This window comes from Accipiter gentilis, chromosome 17, assembly GCF_929443795.1.
Source record: "Accipiter gentilis chromosome 17, bAccGen1.1, whole genome shotgun sequence".
NCBI classification, from domain to species: domain Eukaryota; kingdom Metazoa; phylum Chordata; class Aves; order Accipitriformes; family Accipitridae; genus Astur; species Astur gentilis.
The window spans coordinates 26,984,178-27,003,637 of NC_064896.1; the positions used below are offsets into that span (position 1 = coordinate 26,984,178).

The 19,460-nt window shown below is 44.3% G+C and overlaps 1 protein-coding gene across 1 annotated transcript; it reads right to left on the minus strand.

Moving 5' to 3' along the window:
- Nucleotides 1–345: 345 nt before the first annotated feature.
- FGF3 (fibroblast growth factor 3) lies at nucleotides 346–6,418 on the minus strand. The gene is made up of 3 exons (XM_049821278.1): nucleotides 6,083–6,418; nucleotides 3,947–4,050; nucleotides 346–678 (listed from the first exon to the last, which is right to left on the minus strand). The coding sequence occupies exons 1-3, from the start codon at nucleotides 6,339–6,341 to the stop codon at nucleotides 346–348; spliced, it is 696 nt and encodes a 231-aa protein (XP_049677235.1). The 5' UTR covers nucleotides 6,342–6,418.
- Between the last annotated feature and the right edge of the window lie 13,042 nt (nucleotides 6,419–19,460).

The following is a 19,460-nucleotide window of genomic DNA, read 5'->3' on the forward strand; positions in this document are numbered from 1 at the left end:
GGGAGGAGAGGGTCTCTGAGATAATACCCTATGGCAAGTTAGAATGAAAATACTAGTAATGAAAATGATTATTTTTTTTTAGAAAAGAAAATGTGAAAGTCATTGACAAAATTATTACATCCAACTACTTTACATTTGAATGTGCCTTATCTCACATCTCTTTTACCACAGATAATAATTCTACAATAGCTAGAAGTAAGTGATGTGACTTTCAGTTATATTATACAGTGTATAAAAAATGTCCGTGTTAATGCCTGTCATACAATCACAGCTGTTAGTTTTTTTAGTAGTATTTTGAAGACTCTCAGTCACTTCCAGCCCCCATACAAGCTCCCCCCATCCCCGTCAGCGTCCTCTCCTTCTTCGCTGGTTCTTGCTTGGGGGCTTCAGGAGACTCTCTCGGTACTTCACATTTGTGTGGAACAGTCGGACCATTTCATGGTCTTTGTTATCCAATACTCTGGGCAGAAAGAGAGACGATTTCTGTGTCCTACGGGTTTTAAAGCCCCTTCTGGGTCGTCCTTTCCCATTGATTGAGACATACCAGAGTCTCTCCGCACTGGCTTTGCGCTTGGTGCCGGCTCTGTTGGGTACAGTCCGGTAGAGACGGGACGCGTAGGTGTTATAACCCAATTCATGGATCCTCTCCACGAACTCACACTCTGCGTTATAATTTTCCTGTAAAGCAAACATGACAAAGTTTAAGAAAGACTATACGGGTAATAGCTCTCTTTCACCTCAGTAAGATTGGACTAAAGTCTTAAGCAGGACTACTCAGTTTTAGGATAAGGATAGCAACACGTGTGGTAAGAAAAACTGAGACCGGTGCTACAAAAGGCAAGCAGGAGAGGCGCGCTGAGCTCCCTGTCAGCAGTGTGAGCATACACTGTGCATCAGAGACAGAAGGAGGCCAAAAAACAATTTGAAAACAAAAAATGGCATGTGAATTGGAATGAATAGCTCTGCTGATTGTTCAGCTGTAAATTTAATTTTTTTTGAGCTTACGGATCTAAATAAGCCTGTGAACTGGACAGTTGATTTAATTGCTGCCTATCAACCTTTGGCATCTATTAAAAAGATAAAATCCTACAGTTTAATGTAAAATGTGGCTCTTCAATTGGTATATTAGTAGTTAGATATACCTGCAGTCTTTTACGTCCAGCTTGTTACAGATATTTGAGCAGTAAACACCACCTTTATGAAGCTTCTTTGTTTGCTTCATCGAAACAAAATCAAAGTACACCCTGCCCAGCAGTGTGTTCATCCAAAATGCTAGGCTGCTCCTTTATCACAAACTGTAAGGGAGAACACGCACCCATCCCGGGTGCTCACATTTTACATCATCTGTCAAAATTCGCCCCTTTTCATCTGGTCCTCAACCGAGAGGAAAGCGTGCAGAAGCCTGGCACAAGCGACTCCTTCCTCCTCCCCGGGAGCAGTAGAAACAGTGCAAATAAAGGACCTCCCACACTGTACATCTTTTCTTAACTACAAAATCATCTTTGCTGTAACTGTGTGATTAAGACTTCAGTATCTAACGCGTGTAGGGCACAGAGGCGGAGGGGAACGGCTACTATGGCCTTTACAGAGGTTTTTTATTTCGCGTTGCCTCTCTGGAGGACATAGGAAAGGGCATAGGTAGCCAGGCTGGGGCCAGAAAAGCTATAGGCTCCATTAACAACATGTCTTTAATGCTGTTCACTCACCAGAAATGCTGATAGGCATTTAACAAGGTTTTAAAAGACTCCACATGTCTCAGCTTCACAGCTGTAAAACGGAAGTGCCCTTCCTTGCAAGGACAAGGTTTGCATATGCTGTGGTGCTGGAACCCACGCAACTACCATATGTAGGCAGATTTGTCCTGCTGTCTGCCTCCGTTCTGGTTGTAGAGGGTTTATCACAGAGGATAAACCCATAGGATTTTCACAATCTGCTAAGGACACAAAGGAATTCTGCAGACTCAACAAACTCATTTTATTGACATGGGAAAATTGGTGAACCAAGGGATAACAGAGTTATTCTAATATTATTTCATAAAATGTCCCGTGTATAATTATCCCCAAAGAAGTCAGTCTTATTTGAAATGGGGGTCTTGCATGGGTTCCTGGAACTGTAGTATCAGTAAAGTTGCTGGTCAGTTTTTTCTAGGCAAGCAAAGCCAGGAAGTTTCTCCTGAGCTGAGCCGTCACCCCTTGCTGCTTCCGTGAAAAAAAGCTGGAGTTGAATAGTTTTTCCTGGATTGTCCCTCCAGCTCTGAAACAGCCTCTCTCAAACTTGAGCTGGAACAGCAAAAATAATCTTTTCTAGTTGTACAGAAACCTTTAATGGCTGATGTTCCTTGGCATGTGACAGCTGAACAAATTTCAGGATGGCCTGATGCTCTTCACGCTAGAAAGGGAAATCCAGGAGAAAAGGACTCTCTGGGCTATCCTACTCTAGGCTTTTCTCGACTCCAGAAGAGGAGCTTTTTGCTCAGAATTTGTTTAGCCTTATTTTAATTCAGTTTAATTAATCTGGAGGAAAAACTTACCTATTTTGAACAAGAAAGAGAGAAAGATGAGAAAACTTGAAAATTCATCCTTCCTGTTCATTTCTTTGGGGCAGACGCTGGCTCTGAGCTGATGGAGGAGCTCCATTGAAAAAGATGCCCATTTTAATCAGAATATTAACTGGAAGCAAAGAAGTGGCCAGCCTGAGCTCTGGCACAGCAGAGCTACTACGTCCTCATTCCACTTCAGCTGCATTTTCCTTTGCCAAAATTGTTTGTGATCTGCTTCCCTGCACCAGCAAAGAACCATCACCTTTATACACAGGCCCTTTAATCAGTGTGCATCACATGAGACACATTACAGAAGCTGGGTCGTAAACACCTTCAGAACATTCTTGCAAAGGTGGGGTAAAATGTATTAAACCAGAGAGGCAACTGAGTTGATTGTGTTACCAAGGTTGCATTCACATGGAAAGAGCTCACATTGCTCAAGGATATATCATGCTGTTCAAATCAACAGAATTACACATAATGACTATTTGGAGGAAGCAGATTTCCATAGCCATATTTACCCTCTTCAAATCTGTTTCCATACCACAGGATTCCTGGAGAAACTGCACAGTATGGCTGTCACACAGTAAGAGATCACAAGATTGCTAGGGATGTAATCAAAGACAATGGAAGAAATTCAAGTAGGTAGATAATGTGAATAGTAGACACACTGACAAATAGGTCTTAGTATGTCCCTGAATGTGAAGAAGTCTAAGCTAAAGTATTTTATTCACTGAGGGGAAATATTGGCTGGGCTGGAAAGGCAAGACTCCCACTAACATCAGCACAGCCCAGATTTTACCTCAAAGGTCAGGACAAAAAATGAGGTCAAAGGAGTAAAATAAGGTGTTTATTTTCACCTTTATCTTCTTGCTCCTTCTCATACTTCCTTTCCTTGCTATAGCCCTGCCTTTTAGTACCTGTAAATTCTTTCACTGTCCAACCAAACGATCAGTGCAAAGAAACTCCCGACAGTAGGCTGCTTTCCTGTAACAGAGATGCTCAGTTGCTTCTGGATATTCTCTGTCTGAGTTGTATTTCCTCTGCCAGTGTCCAAGATCAAATATAAATAAGGCTAATTTTGGATAGAGATGGACATTCTGCACTGCAAAGGCTAGGTCCTGAGGTCTTTGTCAGTGCACCCAATTGCCCAGAACTTTGGCCGTGTGAAATACCTTTGCCAAATACATTCTTCTGCCTTTGGCCGTAGAGGCAATAAGAAAGTAAGAACATAGCTTCTGTCCACTTTTAAAGATATACTGATTGGTTGCCTGTAACAATTCCAGACAGAAATCTGTTATAACATTACTCTTTTCTTTCTAAGTGTTTATTCATAAGAAATCAGTGCTCCCCACTGAACCTGTTCTCCCCATAGGAAATGGCAGGCCAGTCTTAAGTAAAACTTACTGATGCATAAAGTCTGCCCCTTTTGTTCATGGCCAGGTATCTGCCAGAGAACAAGCCCTTGATGGCAACGATTCCAACATCAACAGCAGTTATTTCAAGAATACCTAGAAACAGAAACAGTTATGAGATATGTTGTTGCTCCCCATCATACGTAAATTTTCAAGGTACGTTTGAATGACTGCTTACCTGCAGAGTATGATTTCACAGCTATCACTAGCTGACAGCAAAATCATAATGCAATCAGGTGAATGAAACAAGACTGTTATTTGAAACAATATAAAACAACGACGATGTCGGAATTGTTTGAGACAAGCTTGACAATAAATCCCTAGATGTCTGATTGAGATTGAACTCTTTCAAAAATGAAAGAGATCTGACACTGAACTAGAGGTTCACTTAATCCTATATGTATATAAAAAAGTTTAAATCCTCTTTAATGCTTAGGAACACAAGAGCTCTTGACTTATTGAAACCAGTCACAAAGCTGTCCATTTCAGGACAAAGCCCTTGCTGAGGTCTCCAGAGGGTAAAACAGAGTGAGTTGGCTGCGTTTTAGAGAAGAGCCATCTATATAATCACGAAAGGAACTTGTCATTTAAGAGGTCAGCGTAGCCCTCCGGACAAGGACAATATGACTGTTCCAGCCAAATTAAAAGGGAGGAGATTTTCAGGTCATCAAAGACAGGGGCTCAAACACAAGAAGAGCGTCACCGGTGAGGCTGGCACAATACCTGCCAAAATGTGTACGTCCAGCCAAAGGTGCCACAACGCTGAAGGAGGCACAAATGGCTCGGGAGATGTGTTGTATGTGCAGGGCTCTCTAGCTGGCTCGCTCAAACTCTCCCCTCAGTTCTTCAGCTGTGGCCCGCTGACTTGGTACTTTCTGCGTGTTTGGAGGCGAGAGGTGACCCTTGCACCCAAACCCATTGCTGCCTTTCGGCAACGATAAAGCAGAGCCGGGGTCTGTCCCCTCTGCAGAGCTGGATTGCTGGCCTGACCGTGTCTGGGAGAATTTGGTACAGCTGTTTTGAATCAGGCACCGGTTCGCTGCTGAAGGATGCCTCCTCCAGGCTTTGATAGCGAGGGGGTTTTCCTCTAGGAAATAGTGGTTTTCCTTTATGGACTTCAGACAGATCCCTGAGGTCTTCCTATCTCTGTGTGCCATCACCAGGCGGGATTTACGCTTCCTGGGGTGGCGGGGCCGGGGCGGAGGCCGGGCTGTGCCCGCGGCCGGGGCCGGGCTGGGTGCGGGGGTGCCCGGGGCTCCCCCCGGGGCTCCCCCCGGGGCAGCGGCAGCCCCGAGCCCCGCTCTCCTCCCTTCTGCCGCCCTCGCACAAACCCCCTCGCTCCCGACATATCGCGTTTCATCTTAATTACCGCCGATCCCCGGCACATGTCAAAGGGGACAGATGTGATTTAGCCCGTGGAAGCTCAAGCCCCCCCCGTGGGAGACAAGCTGGGCCGGGACGAGGGAGGCGAGGGCAGCCTGCAGCCCGTCGAGGAGGGCACCGGTTGCCCAGCGCTCCGGGCTGGGGCAGGGCTGGCGTGGGAAGCCCAGCGAGGGCAAGTGAGAGAGCCGGCCGGGCTGCTCAAGGCGGGTTCCCGGTCCCCGTCGAGGGGGTGGATCTTGTGGTTTGGGGGTCCCGCTCTGCCCCGGGGAGGGGGGCTGAGCCCCTCCGCCGCCGGCCGGGTCCCCGGACCCCGCAGGACCCCGCTCGGGAGTGCCCTGCCCGGGCCGGGGGCAGAGGGGGCTGCCCCGTCGAGCCCGCCACCCCCCCGGGGATGAAGCGGCAAGCGGGAGCCGGAGGGTGCGAGGGCGCGGACCGGGCGCCGCGTTCCCGAAACGCCGAGGCGAGATGCCGCCGAGCCCGACGAGGGGAGAGGGCGAAAGCTCCGGCGGCTGGGGGTGTCCCCGGTCCCCGTACCGTCCCTCCGGCCCCGGGGCAGCGGGCGGGCAGGAGGAGAGGCTGGAGCGGCTTCTCCACCGCCCCGTCCGGCCCCGTCCCGGTACCCACCGTCGCCTGCCCGTTGATGCTGGAGCAGGACGCAATTGGTCCGAGCGAGAGACCCCCTCCACCCCCTTCTCCCCACACTCCCGGGGGAAGCGGGCTGGGGAAAGGGGTGCCCGGTACTCACTGAAGACGCTGTTTTTCTCCAGGGTGCCGTTGATCTTGCCGTTGGGGTGGATCTGGAGATGGTACTTGGTGGCACAGTAGAGTTTCCTGCGCCTGGGCGCTCCCCCGAGGTGCTCGTAGACGCCGCCGCGGCCCCCCGCATCCCGGCGGGGCCGGGGGTCGCTCGGGGAGGCTCCGGCGGCCCCGGGCAGCCCCGCGGCCCGGCCTGGGAACCAGGGCTCCCGCACCAAACTCAGGAACAAGATCCAAATTATAACCATTGTGGCATGATGGCCGCAGCGCTTAGTCTGCTGGGGAGATCGAGGCTCGGAGCGAATGACACCAGGGGTCCCATTAAAGCCGTCTTGCTAGCAGCACTCCAAAGTTGCAGAGCGCACACTGTTTCGAGCCGCGAAGCATCGGCAAGTTTTTATCAGCCTCGATCCGGCCCTTTTATCTGTCTCAGATTTACTTAAATCAATAGACATCAGCAAAGGCCACCGAAGAGTCCCAGCTGTTTGTATTAGATGGAGCTGCCGTGATCAGCCTTCTCCTTGGGTTTCCAGATAGACAGACGGCATGCATGAGAGCCAGGGAGCCAGAAGGAGAGAGAGACAGAGAGAGAGAGAGAGAAAGAGCGAGGCACCCACTGAATTTCGGCAAGAGACTGCGGGGGAAATAGTTGATCGACGGAGCATAGAAATAAAAGCAGCTTCCTGCAACAATAGCCTGATCTGCGACCAATTGATCCAAAGCAGAGGAGGCAAAAGGTATCAGTCTCGTGTGAACTCCCAGAGCGCAGCGTGGATAAAATTACACAGCATCTCTCTCTCCCCGACACCCCGCACACCCCCGCACAGCCCCCGCACGGGGAGGGGGGCAGGCTGCCTGCGGTCGCCTCCCGCCCCGCTGCCGGCCCCGCGGAGAGGCGCGGTGCAACCGCGGATCCTCCGCCGGGTACCGCCACCCCCTGCTCAGCCCGGGGCCCGCCTGCCGCAGCTGGGGCGGGGGGAAGGCTTGGGGGGGCGGGGGGGTGTGAAAGCAAACAGTTATTACTAAATCAGTCGGTTCACGGTTACAAATAATACGCGTTATTTTGACAGGTCTTTCAAGATTTCGTCGTTTCTAAATGAACTGAGACAAAGTAGGGCCCGGCAAGTGTGATGATATACGTCCCCGAACGCGTTTGCGAGAAGTCGGAGCTAATCCTTTTTCTTAGCTCTGGTGCCTGGCAAGTCTCATTAGCTGTAGCAGATCTGCACTCGCTACCATGTAGCTTCACACGACTGCCTACGCTTTCAAAATATGATGGAACTACCTATAAATAAATATAAAAGGAGGCAAAAGGTTCAACAACTCGGTGAATTACGCTGTCCCTGTGTGCTACTCAAAGGCAGCTCGTTAATTAGATTTGCATCTGAAACAGGCAGTAGGAGTTTTGGGGAAGTGTTTGAGAGATAATTAGTATTAATGTGCTTGAAGGGCACACAAATACACCTTTGAAGTGAGTCACGTCAGAATTCAAGCTTTTGACCTTGATCAATATATTTTTTTTCCAGAATCGGTGAACAAGAAGAGGTCTATAAAATATTTTTCAAAGACATTCCTATGTAGAGCACGAGGATTTTCTTACACGTTGAAGAGATCTTAAAAAAAAAAAAAAAAAAAAAAGCAGCTTTTACTAGTGGGAAAATAAGGGAAGGGATACGACCTTTTCCTACAGGCAATGGCAGGAGGACGAAACGATCTCGAAAGCTACTCTCTATTTTAAGCTGTGCTTAATATTTAGTAGTTCTCCAAGGCTAAAAGGCTTTTCATTATATAGTCGTCTGGAATAAAAGGAAACACATAAAAAACCCACAAGCACCCCTCTCCGCCATTACCACCCCTTCCTCCCCCTTTTCTTCTCCACAAGTTAAGCCCTACCAGCCTCACAGGGAGAGTTTGATCTGGGGATGATAAATGTTTGTACAATTAATTCTTTATTGCTGCTCTTCTGCAATGCCACTTCCAGGCAGTCATGGAGTTCCAGTATATTTAGTAAAAGTAAACGATTGGAAATTAAAATAATTCAAGCACCGTATCCACGTAAAAAATATGAAAACATAAACATGCGGGACCCCAATCTTGGAGCGTATGCGGGGAGGGGGCAGGCGGGGAGGGGGGGGGGGGTCGTTGCTTGCGGGCCAAATCCTTCAGTCTCTCGTAAAACAAGAACCCCTCTGAAAAACCTTCCTCTCGGGGATGCACCGCAAACCGTGTCCTACGGTGCTGACGACCTACAAGACAAAAGTGGTAGGAGAAAAATATCTCTGAACATGCTACGAGTCTCCCGAAAGATGCTTTCACCGGCACCGCGCGCAGGCGAGATAAAAGATAATTACTTTCAGTAATTATAGCGATCTCTTCCGAGTAAATCTCAGGTCGTCCCGAGCCTAGTGCATCGCCCTGTAGATGTGCAGCTGACATTTTACAATTTCGGATTTGCAGGGCATTTTTCATTAGTGCTCTGAAAAAAAAACAATCCCGCAAGATCCTCCGCCCCCCCCCCCCCCCGCCTCCCACCGCAATAATAAACCAAAAAGACTAGTGGGTGGAAGAGTAACACGTTAATGACTTTTGCTCAAATTGCTTCCATCTTGATCACATTTTCATAATTAGCACCATCATCTACAAATCTTTCCGCCCTGGGCATCTGACACAGACAGGCTTCCCAAGCGATGTGTATTCTACTTATTAGGGAGGGGAACACTTATAGGTCTATCATTAATGGTTCCCTTTCAGATGAAATGAATGCGACCTCCACGGAAATATCAAAGGGCTGTAGCTACCTTGTCTCACTTAGTACAACACTGAATAGCAAGCAACCTTAAGTCGTTTTGCTCTAGTCAGACATCTATACAATAAAACATAAGCCCACTCTTGTATATTTTAAGTTGTCTGGTGACCATTTTTGAAAACAAAAAGGGTCCCTTTGATGTGGTCTAATTCTAACAGGGGGTGGGACGTCAGATGTGGTCTACCGATTCTTTCTGGAAATATTTTTAATTATGCCCCAAAGCTTCTTGTAGCCCCAAAGTAATAATCAGAGAGCAGTTTGAGTCTGTTACTTAATGTGGAGGGGAGAATAGGCTCTAGACCGTATGTAACTAAATTAGAATTACAACCGATAATGATCTATTAATTCGCTCGAAATGGGTGATTTTAAATGGAACATGTTAGGTATCTGTTATTCTTTACGCTTGATCTTGCTAACGGAATATTTCTAAGCCTTCTTGCAGTGAAGCCATAAAACCAGCATTTCTCCCGGCAAGGCAGTGGGTAAAAGTGAGTATTTGAGACAGATGTTTTTATCCTCACAAGCGTGCGCGCTGTAAGCACACAAAGCACTTGTATACTTAACCGATTACCCTCGGAGAAGGACCATATATTCAGATATGTGCGTGAAAGAGCTTTATGATAAAGCAACGCATATTTCTATTTAGGTATTGCATAAAGGTAAAGAGTGGGGGGAAAAATATGCATAATTCTGGAAGCCCCCTCCCCTTTAAAAATACTAACTTTAACCTGTAATAAACTTTACAAACACGCATTTTGCAACTACGCAGCTTTAATGCTGTTGTGAATCAGGATCTGATTTTACTACGCGGTCCAACGCCTCTGCTGCTGCTGCTGCTGCTGCAGCCGCGCCAGCCCCTCGCTCCTCCGGCCCCCAGCGCTGATTTACGACCGGCCCGTTACTCTAACGAGAAGGAAGTTACAATTTGTAGAGCAATAAATACCGAGGCGGTAGGTGGAGCCCCCAGCAGAAGAAAAAAAAAAAAAAAAAAAAAAGAAAAAAAAAAATCGGTCTCCTTCACCAATTAAAAATCCATCCTAGCTCCAATGTGGACCGTGGGAAGGTCTCAAAGAAAACACAGCCTCGGTGATTATTAGGTGTTTGTTTGCAATGTGCTAATGTCATCTTCGGAACATAACTTTCCTGCCCGATGCAGTTCGCTCACACCTGCTGATATTGGGAAGAGTTTATAAAATTAAATTGATATTATTCAGCTATATTTTGTTTTCTTTGTGGTTTCCTAGCGGGGCTATTCTGCACCCTGTGAACAATATAATCTTGTTTAAATGACTTTCCAGACCACACAGCATCACATTACCCTGTTCTATACGTGTAGGCAATACTGTTTATTGTATTGTACACTATTAACTCCCAGAAAGCAGGATGAAGGGGGAGTGGAGGAGGAAAGCTCCGGGGAGTAAATTCATAGCTTCCAAGGTTCAGGTTGCTTTCTCAGGTGGAGAAAATAAGATTTAGATTATTTTGAATGAAAATAGATAGAAAGAATTCTCTAAAGGAAATGTTAAACACATAACAGGCATAGCATCATTTTTCCCTTTATCCACTCATACAAAATGTTTTTTGTGTTCACGGTTACTTTTTATGGTTTATGGACAAACAATCTGAGGTGTCCAGATTTAGCATGATACAGTTGATTATATACACATTATGTGAGCTACTGCTATATCGCACTTCAGACAATAAATTAATTTAGAATTTTTAAACTTTTGTATTTAGGTTAAAAGCATGTGTCATTTACTGATATCATGCAGATCTGCTAACTTATATTTTATATTATTCTTATTATTGTTATTGTTGTTGTTATTATTATTTTGACATCAAGATGCAAATGCCTAAGTTCATTACTCCAGGAAATTTCTACTAAAGTTGGTGTGCTGGTTTCGGCAAGAGTTTCTTTGGCTGAGGATGGAGGGATTAATCCTTCATTCAAAGTCCATGGAATTCACTAAGAGCCTTTTCTTTAATGCTGGTGAATTTGGATCAGGCCCAATCTTATTACTAGAAAAATTATTTTCCCTTGTTCTCAGATAATCTCTTAATGGTTTATTGATTGAAAATATTCAAAACAATGAATGCAGCAACATTAAACAAAAATTTTAAGTCTCTTTCTTCCCTCTTGCTTACTCTTTTTCAATATAAAAAACAAAGGAAACAATAGAAGAAATGTAACAGTACTGAAATATGTGCGATGGTGCAGTTTAGATGACAGTCACGTGGCTTGCAAAGATTTGTGGCAGGCTCAAACCCAGCTACAATAGGGAGATTCAGACCAATACAGAACTGTAAACTGCAGCCATGAAAATAACTAAACACAAGGGATATGGGGATGTCTAGAGGAGGAGAAAGGAAGTGTAAAAACAATGTAATTTGTTGATAGCTTGGGGACGAGATTTGCACACCTGCTTCACACCTTTGATATCTCATTTATCGTTTAATAGCCCGAGCTCTTGGAAAACCTTTGCTCCTGTTTTTGGAAACTCAGCATGTGTTTTTGAAATGGGCTTCAAAGCTTTTCTGTAGATTTACAGACAAGTGTGGTGTACCTGAGAGAGGTATCTGGCCCATATCCATGATGTAATTGCGCTTCGTGCCTGAAGGACCTGCTATTCAGATAAATCTCTTACTACTTTTAGAATTTATCCCCTGGTTACTTTCACAATCAGAGGCTTGTTACGATCTCACTCAGCCCTGAAAATCTTTGGGAATTGGGTTACCTGAAGATAAAAGATCTCTCTTTCTCCAAGCTCTGGTTGGATCAACACTTTGCAAAATCAGATGACAGGTGTAGGGGTCAGGCCTAGGTCTGTGCATGGGGCTGCCCAAGCGCCAGGGATAAAAACTGAGAGTAGCTGCCTCAGGGAAATGCCACGTGCGTGAACATATGTCCCTGGAAGAAAAAAACTAGTGCCAGGGATTATCCACTCCAAACTGTAGATTAGTAACTTTTCTGGTTTTAGGGAAGTCTACTTCAGATCAAGGTTTACATCATATGGCTGGGGTTTTCCCAGAAAATCCCATTCATGGTTATATATTGTCCTAAGGTGGTCACAATGCAAAGTATCTTGAAGTTCCACCTAGATCAAGGGATAAGAAAGAGGGTCAAGTAGGCAGGAGAAGTACAGGCAAGGAAAGGTTATGCAACTACCAAATCTGAAAAGGCAATGTGGAGAACAAACAGAAACACAAATTACAATTAGTACCTCAAATGAATTTCAGTGGAATTCCTTCTTTTGCCTCAAGGAAAGAGGTGAAAGTCCCTGGCATTTGTCATCAGTGCATAAAGGAATGATCCCTTCTGTATTCCTCACACACACATGTGCACAAACACACACTGACATCCCACACGGTAAAGGTGAGAGGAAAATGTGCAGTGCAGGACAGAAGGAACAAAATGAAAGCATGTTTCCTTCTGGTACTCCCCGCATCTACGTATCAGGGCCTGGATGTTAAAATAAAATGGAGGAATAGTGTCAGACCCTGGCTGTGACATCTCTATCCCATCTGTGTTAAGCAGGTGGGAGGCACTCAGGACACAGGGGTCACCCAGAGTGGTCCTGAGGAGTCCCGAGAGGCTCGGGCTGAAATTGGTGTTGTTTTGCTCCCCTCCGGTCTCTGCCATGGTCACCCAGGAGGTCTGTGGTTGAGGAGAATGTGGGACCAGGCTCTGAGGCTTGCTCAAGCTAGCAGAAAAGCAGCCTCCACTTGATACTGTCCAGGTATAGACCCTTCCCACAGGCTCTCTCTCTAGGGAGGGACTGAAGGTCCTCCCTCGCTAGATCTGGAACTCTCTAGAGGAAGTTATCTGCTGAGAAAAACCACGTACGACCTTTCTTAATAATTTCTTCCCATTTTGTGGAAGCAGAAGTCCTCCTACTTAAATCCCCCTGACCAGTTGTGCAAAGAAGGAGGAATGAATCTCTTTTCACTGCTACATCCCTCTGCCTTCCTTTGGGAAATTTATACTTATATGGTCACTTTAACGTCGACATTTCAAGACAGAGCCTGCAGTATTCTTCCTGAGCAGTATATGGGCCTAGCAGTACGGCTGTCATTTGAGATGCCACCACACTGAGTTCCCTTTCGCATAACGTTTCAGCATCCTGCCCTGGGGTGCTTGGTGTCTGGGTATCAGACCCTCTTTGCTGGCTTCTCCTGCAGCCCCAGCAGCCCTGGCAGCCCCTGCCGCCTCGCTCCTGGCTGCCCTCTCCCCTTCGGCACCTGCTCTCCTGCAAGGCAGAGGGCTCTGGCATCAGGGTGCTGTCCTGTCACTGGTCCCCCCGTGTAGCAGATGTGGCCTCAGTTCCTCTGGCGCTCTTCTGCAGCCTTTAACAAATTCTTTTTCATAGTAATTTATTAGTTAGATCATTAATCAAGTGATTACTACCATGTTCCAGACATCCCATATCTAAGACAGTGCATCTAAGAAAGTATTGGGTAGATCAAGACAATTTGGATCTCCCGTTTCAACCCAATTTGACAAGTGGGTAAAGCTGCAGACCTGCTAGATCTGAAGGTATATTTTTCACCTGTAACATAAAGACGGAGGTTTAATAATTTAATAGTATGTTATCTTAGTGCACTATCTAATCTGAGACAGACTTCTACTACTTCTTCCGTCCTCGGAAACATTTCATAGAAGTGATGACCCAATTAGCCACGTGTTAACCAAAAGAAATAAAAGATGTTCCTGAAGAATCTTAAAAGGAAGGTGTAGACATAATTTGTGATTGATGACAACACAGAAATGGACTGAGGACTGCGTGTGACACAGCTGGTGTTGCAAAGCCATGGAACACCTTCCTCACTACTTGCAGCCTCTGGTTTAAATTAGTAATTAATAGCCCCAATAGAATATTTTCCCACTGAAGACGGCTTTTTGGTGGCAAAGGGATATATTGTGATCAATAAAAGAGGTCAGCGCCATTTTCTTTCCTGGTCTTTACATCGGACAACTGCAGCACTGCTGAATGCTGTAACTCAGACTTCGATACCAGTGCTTAGATACCAGATTTCAGGTCATGCCTGAGCTAAAGGCTTGCACAGAAGTGGTCGTGTAAGCATCAGGTATGGGGAATCTTGGTATCATCAACATCCACAGGCAAATTCCACATGTGCTGGAAGCCACAGGTGAATTTGTAATGGATATTTTTCTTGCTACTTTGGCAGTTGTCTCCCTTTCCTTAGAAGCTGAGTAACATAAGCTCATAAACTCAGAATAGGGGAACTAGAATTTAATGGCCAATATTATTTTATCCATCTCTAACCCTTATTGCCACATTTCACCCCACTTCACCATTTTCTTTCAGAGATTTTTCTCATTGGGAAATGAAATCCAGCATTCTCCCTCCTCTGGTTGGGATGTCTGACTAGTAAGCACAGGTGATTCTTTTTTTCATCACTTGTGAATACCCTCAGCATAGGCCAGTTGCATCCCACAGATGTGGCATCTTAGGTATCTTTACTAAGGCATTTTTTAAAGCGGATATGTACAGACCAGAATTTTTCTTTTGGCTCACTTTAAAAGTATTGATGTATCTTGCAGAATTGGTCCTTTAGTGAATTACAGAAGTCTGGGTAAGTACTTATTTATACCTTGATGTCTGAGAACTTCTTTCTCCAAAGTGTATTGTTTGCTGCCATGACTCTCCTAGGTAATCCAGTTATTTGCCTTAATAATCTATCTCAAAAAATAAAGGTAACAATTTCTAGAGCCATTCCTGTACCTTCTCTCACAAACCGTGTGAAGAAAATTGAGTCCAAATCAACTCCTTCAGCCACTTCTGATTTTGTTTTTGGCTGAGGCCTCCAAGACTCTAACTTGACCAAGCAGCAACAAGCAGCAATCTGCAAAGTACAGAAAATCAGCCTCTGTTTTGGATGCACCTGTTTCATTCCCACTCCTCCTTTTCTGGGTTGATGGCTCTTACTTTAAGACTACAGTGAGGATCGAGCTAGGATCATTTCACAATCCAAAACTGCAGGAAAATCTAAATAAAAGTACTGGAACCCCAGCGGGTGTCCGGAAACTGTCGGTTTGTTTTCTCCTCTGAAATACACTTGTCCTCTGATTTTAACACTTAACCCCAGAAAGCCAAAACAGATCAGGAATTTCTGTAGCAGAAGGATATAAAACTTTTTCAGGAAAGCAGAGAATCTTACTGAAGTATTTGGAAACTACCTACCATTGCTCCAAGAAGCAACAGCCTTTGCAGAATTTCTCAACTGGACATGGTCACAAAAGAGTGCAAGGCTACTCACAACCTTTCCTTTTCCCATCATCAGGTCTTTAGCAGACATATTCTTCTAGACTACCGGTAGCTGTTTTTCAACAGATTCTCTTCGGTTCCCAGAGCTGCAGGACTCCAAGGAAAGTCCGGCACACATTGCAAAGAATGATCCCCAGAACAGTTTGGTAGACCAGGTAGCTGCAACATTCTGGTCTCAAGGTTATGAACAAGGGTGAATTCTAATATGAAGAAATCAGATCCCTTATGTGATGTCCAGGGCACCGTTATTTGTTTGTCTCAGAATCATCTTGTTTATTCATATACGGAGGATGTTACCCGGAGTTGTGCTCCAGCTACATCAAAGTGCAATGTTGTTCCCTAAAAGGTGGTCTTTCCAGGGGAATCCTGGAATACTTTTCAAAGACACTTATTCAGATAATTTGGATATTGCTAAAAGAAGCACAGTTCCCTTTCTACTTCCCCACCCTCTGCATCATTGCTTTTATGCACAGCTGATCCAGGCATAAAAAATCCTGTGCTTGCAAAATCTTGTACCTGATCACAAAAATTCCCTTTTTTTGACTCTGTCCATTTGGCTCTTTCTCCACTCTGCACTGGAAGTAATCTCAGTGTGGAGCAGGAAAAGTTTAGAGACTTACTCACTCACTAGTTGTACCATTTGCCCTCACGGAAGTGAAAATGTACATATAATTTTCAGTGTACTATCCAATCCAGTCCAATCCAATCCAGCCTACCATTAAACTTCCAGAATACATTCATTCTTGGGTAAAAGAAAAACCAAGGCAAGTATGCTCCCTGTGAGCCCTTGCCTTCTGCCGCTCCAGAGCATGAAAGTGATGCCCAGCAAGGCTTGCACCTACTCTCATTCCGTATTACCACCTGAGACTCAATTATTTTGCTATTGGGAGAACAGAAGGGTTGGTCAGCCCCCGTCTTTCCCCCTTTGCTTCTCTGCTGCCTGTCGGCAGGGTGTGTGTTACAGCAAGTGTCCTCCCCTCCAGCCAGCCTGGCGGGGGCCTCCTCCTCGGCTAGAGAAGATTGCCATTTCACAAACGAGCTGGACGCAACCTATGTCACTAGCATCCTCTGCCAGTTAAGGCGTAGGACCATCTGTTTGTAACCTAAAACAAGGCATTCTTTGCTCAATAATATTTGGAAGATAATAACTGCTGCGAGTGATCTACACCTGATGGTGATTCACACAGCTCCTCTAAAATAAATCAGTGAAGTAATTGTTAGACAAACATCTGGATTAAAAGAGAACAGTGCATTTAATAATCATCTGAATTTTATGGAAGCAGAATACAAACAGTTACAGAGATTTGTTTATCTGCTTTTATCTTGAATTTTGAGTTTTCAAGTCTATAATTTTTTTCAGGTCACTCATTAAATTCTAATCTTTGCTTCGAAAGAAGGCCACTCACCTCTGAGCAGACACATAGACACAGACACACACAGACACACCTGCATCCCCTAACCAAATGTAATGCCTGAACTTGCAAACTCTTTGTCATGAAAGTAATCTTTATTCACGTGAGCAACCCCACAGGACTATTCATGCAATGGAGAATTACTCACACGAGTAAAACTTTGCAGGATCAGGTCCTGGATCTAACAACAGCATTTTAATTACAGACAATCCCCAAGCAATGTGTACAAAAGAGTTTTTTTCCTGGACAATAACAAAGGTTATTAGCCTGTTCTTTTTTCCCCTTCTTGCTCTTTGGTTTAAAAGGAGGCACCAATAATCCAAACCAAATAAAACTGACCTTTGAACCTTTTTTGCTGTACTTTTTCTCATGCCATGATTTCTTTAGTGTGTTAGTGATCTGAAGGCTCGTTCTGGGCTACAGCCACTTTCCCAGACAGGACTGCCTTTCGTCCCCTGACAAATCACTGCTGAGCCCCTTTTGTCCTGCACCACTTTGATCTCACCTGCCTGTCAGGCAAAAAAGAACTCCCGTACAGTCAGAATGCATTGCAAACAAATTGGCAACCATTTCATTCCCATACACCATTTCAGCAAAGATCAAGATAGAGATAGAGAATTTTTAACCCTTTCATTGACCTGTAGAACCGAGAAGGAATGCTCGATCATGGTGGAGTGATAAGATAATTTCTTAAGGAATTGGAGGATTAAAAAACCAAAAAAACCCAACCCTCCGTAGATCATAATTGCATGGCATATTAGCTCTCAAATACAAAGGAGTTATTGCACAGTGGGCAGTGCTACGTTCAGATACAAGCTTTGTAGAAGATCGATTCCTTTTAATTGGACAGCTGCTTAAGCATAAACTAAAGAAACATAATAGGTAGTCTCCAATGTGAATGAAATTAATCCTATTGTAAATAACCATTGGAGTATTTAATGGGCAATCGGAACCCTTTCCAATATACAAACTTAGCCATAGGTGAGTTTCTTTCCCAGTTTAACTCAGTAATTTTTTAAACTTTTTTTTCTTGTTTACATATTACAGTTCCTCATCACATAAAGTTTAGAAAAGGCATTATGTAGCAATTTTAAAAGTGATTTCATGCTTGGCAATAACTTACCAAGATTTGTGCATTTCACTCTGGGTTATTGGAGGTATCCAGTCCTTTGCTAGGTCAGTTACAACGCAGCTACTAGGCTGGTCCTACTCCCATTGAGTCATGTTTTGCCTATTATTTTAAAGGCAAAACTCGCTATCATCTTTGATCAACTCAGATTAGCAGGAACATAGGTGTATTTCAGCTGTTTACCATTTATCTGTTCCCAACTGTAACCACGTGCCAGCCTCCTGCCTTCTTCCCACAGTAGCAGCCCTGTTTGCCCAATAGTCTGCTTTCTATCAAAATACACCACATTTATTTCAGTCTAAAATGCACTGGCAAAACATTTATTACTCAGAGGAAGGAAATTTAATGCATCCCTCTCCTATATTTAAAATGATTGAAAGAAGAAGCATAGACTTTTGGAGAAAACAAAGCTACACCAGTGATGAAAAGAAGAAAGTGCATTCAAACCTGCTGTCAAACATACATATTAATGAAACAGTGGCATACTGCACAAAAAGAAATATTTAAATTACATTTTAAAGCTAAAAGTTGAAAGCTTCTATTTTCCTGCTACACTTACCCAATACAAACAATAGTGATTGTTTTATTAATTTCGGGATACCTCTGCATGCTTATTTGATTTAGAGTGTGTAAGTTTTTCTTTCAAGTGTTACTCTGCTAATTCCTTCACAAGGAAAGAGTCCTTTATTTAACAGTATATATTATGTGAAATTAAAAGAAAAGAAGCTGTTTAAGAGCTTATTATAAATGTTAAAAAGAAACTATGACCAAATCTCAGCTTTGGTTCATTGTGCTGATGTCCTGATCATCTTCGAATACACTAATAATTGAGGTAAAAATACTATTAATAAATTCTTTCACTTCTTGGAAATGAAGCATTAGATTTTTGTTTTTAAGCTGAGCTAAGTACAACTTCATGTTCAGAAATCCCAGTCCTCAAAGCCTGAGAGTATTAGCTAGGTAGATCAGAATCTCAGTATCAGCTAGTTTTGCTGCATTGGAAGAAATTGTTTGTCTGTGTTTTCCATGTATGACACATTCCCATCAGAATTTCCTTCAGTTCAGTATATGAAAATGGCCAAGTCACGGCAGAGGAGTTGAACAACCCCCTGTGATCGTACTGCATGGCTTCTTTGTTTTGGAAAATGTCTTCTTTGACTTGAAACTGGACAAGCTTTCTGTATTTTCACCTCTCTTTGCTTCTTAACTTCAAATTTCAAGTATCTTTCAGAAAGCACTGGACTATGGCACACCTTCTGACATAGATCTTTGGGAGGAGCTGTCAGAAAGTACTCTACTCATCATTGCAGTGCTAAAGCCACCACCAAAACCTGAGGGCTAGACAAGTGATGGGAGGCTCCATCATTCCCAAACACGATCAGGTGCTCTTCTTCGACAGGATCTCTTCCCATCTGATCTTTCAGGTCTACTTCAAGGGCATTTCATGACCACCCTTTTTTGGAGATGCTCAGTATCTCCTGATCTGAGCTCAATCTTCAAGAAAATCTTTGAGGCTCCTTTCCTATTTGTGTAAAGCATAATTTTGTCCCAACAGCAGTCCAGAAATTAATCCTAAATTGTGTAATTTTTAACAGGAAAGTGTCTGTAATGAAAATCAGTAAGTTTGGAGTGGTGTCATTTTTTCAGGGAATTTCATGGGGTTCCTTGACCTGATGTGTGGCTAGGCCAGATCATCTAAACTAGCCCTGAGAAGGCTTAGACCTAATAAAAAT

What these genes read in the sequence shown, in the direction of transcription:
- FGF3 (XM_049821278.1), bottom strand. Translation starts at nt 6,341, where the DNA reads ATGGTTATAATTTGGATCTTGTTCCTGAGTTTGGTGCGGGAGCCCTGG. An exon ending in GGAGAAAAACAGCGTCTTCA is followed by an intron (nt 4,051 to 6,082) that starts GTGAGTACCGGG and finishes TTCTGTTTCTAG; the next exon opens with GTATTCTTGAAATAACTGCT. An exon ending in GGGGCAGACTTTATGCATCA is followed by an intron (nt 679 to 3,946) that starts GTAAGTTTTACT and finishes TTTGCTTTACAG; the next exon opens with GAAAATTATAACGCAGAGTG.